This window comes from Ursus maritimus, unplaced genomic scaffold, assembly GCF_017311325.1.
Source record: "Ursus maritimus isolate PB19 unplaced genomic scaffold, ASM1731132v1 scaffold_4, whole genome shotgun sequence".
NCBI lineage: Eukaryota > Metazoa > Chordata > Mammalia > Carnivora > Ursidae > Ursus > Ursus maritimus.
In genome coordinates, this window is record NW_024426552.1 from 79,677,705 (window position 1) to 79,686,415 (window position 8,711).

General features: G+C 39.0%; 1 protein-coding gene and 1 pseudogene across 1 annotated transcript in view; one reads left to right on the top strand and one right to left on the bottom strand.

Annotated features, from left to right (window-relative positions):
* Positions 1-8,711, bottom strand: part of YEATS2 (YEATS domain containing 2) — a 111,269-nt gene that overhangs the window by 84,887 nt on the left and 17,671 nt on the right. The window contains exon 2 of the mRNA XM_040621523.1: positions 3,246-3,363. Coding sequence (XP_040477457.1) covers positions 3,246-3,345 — 100 coding nt within the window. The 5' untranslated portion in view covers positions 3,346-3,363. The remainder of the gene's footprint in view (positions 1-3,245; positions 3,364-8,711) is intronic.
* LOC103676190 lies at positions 6,897-7,975 on the top strand (annotated as a pseudogene).

Sequence of the window (8,711 nt, forward strand, 5' to 3'; positions counted from 1 at the left end):
CAACATTTGCTACAACATGGACAGCACTGGAGGAGATAATGCTAAGTGAAATAAGTCAAGCAGAGAAAGACAACTATCATATGATTTCTCTCATCTATGGAACATAAGAACTAGGATGATCGGTAGGGGAAGAAAGGGATAAAGAAAGGGGGGGTAATCAGAAGGGGGAATGAAACATGAGAGACTATGGACTATGAGAAACAAACTGAGGACTTCAGAGGGGAGGGGGGTGGGGGAATGGGATAGACCGGTGATGGGTAGTAAGGAGGGCACGTATTGCATGGTGCACTGGGTGTTATACACAACTAATGAATCATCGAGCCTTACATCGGAAACCGGGGATGTACTGTATGGTGACTAACATAATATAATAAAAAATCATTTAAAAAAAAAAAAAAAAAGAAAGAGTTAGCTAGAGGGGAGGTAGTCTGTGACATAAGAGCAGTTCATAAGGCAGGAAGCTTGCTTCTGTAGAGAAGAATCTAGGAAGTAATTCAGCAGTTCTTGATCACAACTACCTAAAGGAACGAGCAAATAAAGAATTCAGAAGTAAAGAAAATGCCTCTGGGGCACCTGGGTGGCACAGTCGGTTAAGCGTCCTTCTGACTCTTGATTTCTTTAGCCCAAGTCAGGATCTCAGGGTCAAGAGATCAAGCTGCAAGTCAGGCTCTGCCCTAGACATGGAGCCTGCTTGGGATTCTCTCTCTCTCTGCCCCTCCCTACACTGTCGCTCTAAAAAAAAAAAAAAAAGCTTCTACTCTTGAAAGTAGTATTATACTATATGATAACTAGAATTTAAATAAAACCTCAAGGGGTGCCTGGGTGGCTCAGTCATTAAGCGTCTGCCTTCGGCTCAGGTCGTGATCCCAGGGTCCTGGGATCAAGCCCCCATGTCCGGCTCCCTGCTCAGCAAGAAGCCTGCTTCTCCCTCTCCCACTCCCCCTGCTTGTGTTCCCTCTCTTGCTGTCTCTCTCTCTCTCTCTCTGTCAAATAAATAAATAAAATCTTTAAATAAATAAATAAATAAAACCTCAAGAGGGACACCTGGGTGGCACAGTCAGGTTAAGCGTCTGACTCTTGGTTTCAGCTCAGATCATGATCTTAGGGTCATGAGAAAGAGCCTGGTGTCACGGTGTCTGCTTGAGATTCTCTCTCCCTCTCTCCCCCCATCCCCTACACACTTTCTCTCCCTATCAAATAAATAAATAAATCTTAAAAAAAAAAACTTGAAACCAAAAAAAAAAAAAAAAGGGAAAAAAGAAAATGCCTCTAAAGGTGACAGAATTCAGATGATGACTACTCAAAGTAATATGCAACTCAGAGTTTAAGATATTAGCTACAAGGGGGAAAAAAGAGCCAAATGACTGCTAGAAAACCCTGAAATTTAGGGGCATCTGGCCAGCTCAGTCAGTAGAGCATGTGACTCTTGATCCTGGGGTTCTAAGTTCAAGCCCCACATTAGGTGTAGAGATTACTTAAAAATAAAATCTTTAACGGGCGCCTGGGTGGTTCGGTTGGTTAAGCGGCTGCCTTCCTCTCCCGTCATGATCCCAGGGTCCTGGGATTGAGCCCCGCACCCAGCTCCCTGCTCAGTAGGAAGCCTGCTTCTCCCTCTCCCTCTGCCTGGTGTTCCCCCTACTTGTGCTCTCTGTCAAATAAATAAATAAAATCTTTTTAAAAATCTTTAAAAAAGTAAAAAGAAAAACCTGGAATTTTGCAAAATGATCCTGTATTTGTAATATGAAAAAAACGATGGTCACTCATGCTTGGAGTACATGAAAAATTGCAGAGAAAATTTGGACCTTTTGATGACCCATGTCATTCTCTCCCTGTAAAGTATGCCATTAAATTGGCAAGTTCAAACCAATAATGGTATAAGTGAGCGTTCTTGTGGATACGTCTGCATGGAGGGAAATGACTGGTTTTTGTCATAATGAAAAAAAGAGTATTTTCTAGGATTACTGTATATATCCTTGTCTGTAGAAACCAGGAGATAGGGAGAGACTGAAGTCAAAGACCATGTTCACTGAAGGCTGTTTTAGCATAAGCTCCTTAGAGAGAAACTCGTCTACATTATTTATATCTTTCATGGAATAAAAACAAAAACAACAAACAAAACAATATAAGCAAAACGAAGCATCTTACTAAATCTACTTTGAGCAAATATCTGAAAAATAAAAATATGGTTTGGGATTAGGCACAGTATGAACACCAAGAGGAAGAACAACAAATTATCCCTCAGTAGGAAAAACTGTTCTTGCTTAGGCTGAGTATCTGGGAACTTACAGATTTAAACTGAAATTATTATGTTTACCAAAACAATCAGTTTACCCTACTCTTACTTTTAAAAAGTTATGCCATTTGATGCATTTGAGTAATGGATATAAGTTTCACATTTATTTGGTTTATTACTGAAAGGAAGTAATTTCCTTATAAATAAAATTATAACTGAATGAGGGGAAAGGCTGCAATGAAATGTTTTCATTATCTGGAATTCAATTTGATAATTTCTGGTCCACAAAGACTTTCGGGGGGTACATATGACTTGATTGCATTTAGGGACAGGAATTTCCTTTCACCACTTCAACTCTAGGGGCACTAATTTTTGTTGGGGCTACAACACTCTATGACTTGGATGCCTGCCTTCTTTACCCAGCTGTAAGTGTAAACTTTCATAGATTTATTATTTAAATTAATGGTAGTGAATTTCAGCAATAATTTGTTTTAAAAACTCAAATTTAGCACCTTTTCCTGAGATAGATTAAAATATTCTGGGTAGCTACATAGTTGATGATTTGCTCTTCAACTAATTATATGATCCTGGGCAAGTAATTTAGTGCCTCTGAGCCTAAACTACTAACGGCTAAGTGCAGGGGTTAAACTAAATCAATATTTTCCAAATTTATGTCATTCATATACCACCTTTAAGTTACCTACACCACATCTGAGAACCATATGAAATATCTAATAACTGCAGTATACATATTGTAAGACTTTATGGTTATGCCTAACATACGATAGCTAAAACTTACAGCCAGTCTCATTATTGACACTTTCACTGTCTACACAACTGTCTTCTGGCCTTTTTCACCACACACGGTGTACTGTTATTACCAGAGCACTTAACTAACCCCTCTTCAAATTATACAAAACAGTGGAAATGCACTTTGTTTTAGTGCCTATAAATCTTACAAGGAAGCATATCTCAACAAAGAAATAATTTCCTAAGGTAGGTGAATTTTTACCTGAATTTTCAATTGCTTTATGACGCTTATTTGGAAGGGCCACAGATACATCCTCATAATCAGGGTCGGTTTCTTTGATTGTTCGCTTGATTCCAGACATGATGACATTCGTTCTTCACTGTGAAGTAATAAATAAATAAATAAATAAATAAATAAACAAACACACACCGCTCAATGCTAGTACTTATAAACGTATGTGTACACATAAAGAGAAATTATTGCATAATACGTAACTCTGAAGTCTCCGTATAAACATGTTCATACCCCTGTTAAAGTCAAAAGCATTAACTTACTAAAAACAGGGGCGCCTGGGTGGCTTAGTTGGTTAAGTGTCCAACACTTGATTTCGGCTCAGGTCATGATCTCAGGGTCTTGAGACTGAGCCTGGCATCAGGCTCCCCACACAGCGGGGAGTCTGCTTGAGATTCTCTCCCTCTCCCTCTATCACTCACCTCCCACCCGATGCGTGCACACACTCTCTAATAAATTAATAAATTTTTTTTTTAAAAAGTTTACTGAAAACAAAAACCATCATCATCTGTCAGAAAGTGTTAGGTTTCCCTTTCAAGAAAAAATCCTTTAACAAGGCAGCACATCGCTCAGACTTTTCAAAAGGAGCCAGGCTTTCACAGAAGGGCACTCGTAAGGAAAGGAAAGAAACCAGACCTTGATGAAAACATGGTAAAGCCCAAATAGCACCCTGGAATTCACAATGCATCTAGCATATTACAAAACATGAGCAATATATATAGCTAAGCTCTTAATAAATAATTTATCATACAAATCCCCTTTCTGGTACTTACAGTGCCTGCTACATAACAGGTACTCAATAACTATTATTGTTACTGATCACTTATCATTACTCATAATAGACCCAAATCAGACATATTAAGCAAGTTTGCAATATAGTAAACAAGTCCTATGTATACAGGTCTTGAATAAAACAATCCTATAAATCTTCTAGATCAGTACTGTCCTGATACATTAGCAACTACCCATGTGTGGCTATTTAATTAAAATATTAAAAAATTAAAATAAAAAAAGTTAATTCAAAATTCAGTTCCTTTCTTCCACATTTCAATTTTTCTTTTTTTTAATTTTATTTATTTTTGCAAGAGAGAGAGAAGAGAGTGCTCGAGCGCACACGAGCAGGGGGTTGGGCAGAGGGAGAAGCAGACCCTCTGCCAAGCAGAGAGGGCCAGGCAGGACTTGATCCCAGGACCCTGGAATCATGACCTGAGTAGAAGGCAGAAGCCTAAGCGACTAAGTCACCCAGGTGCCCCACATTTCAATTTTTCAATTTCAGAACTAGCCACATTTCAAGTGCTCAACAGCCATCAGTGGCTAGTAGCTACCATATTGGATGGCGCAGATACAGAACATTTATATCATTGCAAAAAGTTCTACTGGACACTGTTGCTCTTCCAAACTGTGTTTCATTGAGCACTTATTAATATTTCATGAGTTTAGGAAATGCTTCCCAAACCAGCACTGTCCAAAAGACGTATAACGTGACCCATGTATGGAATTTAAAATTCTCTAGCAGCCACATTAAAAAAAAAGAAAACAAGGGACACCTGTGTGGCTCAGTTGGTAAAGCATGAGACTCTTCATCTCAAGGTCATGAGCTTGAGCTCCACGCACAGAGATGACTTAAAAAAAAAAAAAAGAAAGGAAAAAGAAATGGGTGAGATTAATTTTAATAATATTTTTACTTAACCAATGTACCCAAAATATTATCATTCCAACAATGTAATCAATATGAACAAATAAGCAATAAAATATTTTACATTCTTATCTCTGGGCTAAGTCTTTAAAATCCAGTGCGTATTTTACACTTAAGAGCACATCTCAATTTGGACCAGCCACGCTTCAAAGGCTCAGTAACCACCTGTGGCTAGTGACTCCCTTACTGGGCAGTGAGGGCCTACTGATACTATATACAGATAAGAGGACAGTCTCAGGGTAGTTATATGAGTTATCCCTTAGAGCATTAATCTATGACACAGAAAAGACAAGAAGAGCTCCCTGATTTCCAAACCTCTATTCTACCACTAATGGTTATTTATCTAACCAAAGGCAAAAATACACAATATGTATTTACTGAGGTAATTAAAAGTTTTAAAATAAAATTAATTAAAAAAACATTAACTTGGGGCATCTGGGTGGCTCCGTCGTTGAGTGTCTGCCTTCGGCTCAGGGTGTGATCCCGGAGTCCTGGGATCGAGCCCCACATCAGGCTCCTCCGCTGGGAGCCTGCTTCTTCCTCTCCCACTCCCCCTGCTTGTGTTCCCTCTCTCGCTGGCTATCTCTCTCTCTGTCAGATAAATAAATAAAATCTTAAAAAAAAAAAAAAGTTAACTCAAAAATATTTTTTATTCGAAGTTAAAAAAGAAATAACAAGTTTCTTGGCTTAGTCCAGTTCTATCACCCATCCCTGAGATAAGCTCACATGATTCAGCTGGGAGAAGGACCCATTATGTGTGATATATACTTAAATCCTAGATCTAAGAGATCATTTTTTCCCATTACTGTTACCTGTGTAATAAGCTCAAAAATGTTCTAAAAACTCCAGCATTTATAAACATCCAGAATCAAATCATTTAAATGTTTCTACACCATCATTACATACCTGCTCTAATTTAGAATATAAATGAGTCTTTACTTTCACAGAGGCCCTGAATCCAACTGTTATTTTCTGTTTCTAAAGCTTATAAAAAGAGAGAGTAATGGGACACCTGGCAGGCTCAGCTGGTAGAGCATGCAACTCTTGATCTCAGGGTCGTGAGTTCAAGCCCCATGTTGAGTGTAGAGCTTACTAAAAATAGATAAAAAATAAATTTTTTTTAAAAAAGTGAGAGTAAGGTCTTGCCTTCTCCATTTGGTCTGCAACTAGTTTTAGACAACATGAAAAAATCTTGGGCCAGTACATCAAGAATACTTTCCTTAAAAAATCAAACCTCATTCCTTCTTTAATGCAGATGGGAAAAAACATACCTCCTATTCTCCAATAAACCTAGAATCAAAGGTAGACACATCCTAGCAGATCTCCAAATCTGTTTCTGCGCAACACCATTTCCTCCGTGACCCCCAGCTCCTACAGCTTGCCAGAGTCTTATGAGATTATCTGTACAGATGAGTGAGTTCAGCATCACCTCCACTCATCCATTCCATGGACCTCATAAGTTGAATATTCTCCTCCTACCTTCCAAGGGTAATGGTAGCTCCTCTCCAGGAAGGCTGGGGATCCTTGAAGAAAAGAGTACTTTGTTTCACCCTCACTTAAGGGATAAAGCAAAACTCTCTTTTGCTCTTTTTGCTCTAAAACTAGGCAAACAGAAGGGAAGAAAAAGAATTTGGTTGTAGAGGGGTTGGGGTAGGTAAGGAAGAAACCACCAATGAGTTAACTTGTACTGCCAAGGTCATTCATAATTCATGCAGCCCTTATAATAAAGCTTTTCCTGTCATCTTTGGGCATAGATTGAGCTTCTGATAAACATGTTTAGGAAGATTTAGATCTATACTGTCACTTTGTAATAACTCAGGTCTGCTTCAGTCTAGCAAGAACACTAAAGTATACACATGCCACATTCAAGCATACACCAGCGAAGGCTAGGAACAACTGCTGGGGCATGCTCTCATCATGACGTAATGAGTAAGGGAATGGAATGTGTAACAAATGACCCATGGTCATTTTAAGTTTCAGGTTCTTGTCTGACTTTGAGGTCTATGAAAAGGAAGTATGAACAGTTGCTAGATATTGTCAGATTCAACTTTGAAACAAAATGTCCTATTAATCCTCTTTAGGTTTTGAATCAGATGAAACAAAAGAACACAGAGATGGTAAATGTAAATGGCTAAAAAAAAAAAAAAAAAGTCTGTTACTGTTTATAATTAGTCTGTAAGAAAGGATTTTCTCCATACCATGGGACCAAATCCATATTCAAAAGCATATGTAATGCTGATTCCTCTAATTTAAAATTTTTATGTCATTTGGGGCGCCTGGGTGGCACAGCGGTTAAGCATTTGCCTTCCGCTCCGGGCATGACCCCGGCGTTATGGGATTGAGCCCCACGTCAGGCTCCTCCACTATGAGCCTGCTTCTTCCTCTCCCACTCCCCCTGCTTGTGTTCCCTCTCTCGCTGGCTGTCTCTATTTCTGTCAAATAAATAAATAAAATCTTTTTAAAAAATAAATAAATAAAAAATAAAAAAAAAATAAAATTTTTATGTCATTTAAACAGACTCATTATAAAAAATAAACGGCTTGGGGCACCCGGCTGGCTCAGTCAATGGAGTGTGTGACTCTTGATCTTGGGGTTGTGAGTTCAAGCCCCACACTGGGCTTTATATATATTATATATACATAAATAAAAAAGTAAACAGCTTTCCGGTGGTGATAACCTCTTCATGAGAAAGAACATACCCTCACGAAGGACCTCTTCCACCATTCACCTGGAAAAGGAGAAGAGGAAGCACATGAAGAAGTGCCTGGTGCAGAGCCCCAACTCCTACCTCATGGATGTGTGAGGTGCCTAGGATGCTACAAAATCACCATCCTGTTCAGCCATGCACAAAGAGTAGTTTTGTGTGTTGGCTGCTCCACTGTCCTTTGCCAGTCTACGGGAGAAAAACCAGGCTTACAGAAGGGTGCTCCTTCAGATGGAAGCAGCACTAAAAGCATCCTGAATCAAGAGGAGTAGGAAACTATCCCAATAAACACATTTTGGATCCAAAAAAAAAAAAAAAAAGAGAGAGAGAGAGAGAGAGAAAGAAAGAAAGAAAGGATCCAAAAAAAAAAAAAAAGAGAGCGAGAAAGAAAGAAAGGAAAAGAAACGAAACGAAACATTATCGGAGCACTTGGCTGGCTCAGTCAGTAGGGCATGTGACTCATGATCCTGGGGTTGTCAGTTCAAGCCCCATACTGGATGTAGAGCTCACGTTCAAAAAAAAAGCAAATATTGTCAATTTAAACTCAAAAAGTACAGTTTCCCCTACCTACAATGTAAGAAAGCAAAATTACCCCATCATACCCATTCAAATAACATAAACAAGTCAGAGTTTTTGAAAAAAGTTCAAGTCCAAAAGCAAAACAAAACCTTGTAGTGTTCTATACTTTGAAATAAACCTCAAGAAAAAAATAATTTTAAAAGGAAATTGTATAATAAAAAATACAATTGTAGGGGCACTGGGAGGCTCAAAGAGTCCCACTCTTCTTTTTTTATTTTAGAGATTTTATTTATTTATTTGTCTGTCAGAGAGAGAGCGCAAGAAGGGAGAACGGCAGGCAGAGGGCGAAGCAGGCTCCCCGCTGAGCAGGCAGCCCGATGTGTGACTTGATCCCAGGACCCTGGGATCATGACCTGAGCTGAAGGCAGATGCTTAACAGCCTGAGCCACACAGGCATCCCAAGATTTTATTTATTTATTTGAGAGAGAGAATGAGAATGAGAGAGAGAGAGAGAGAG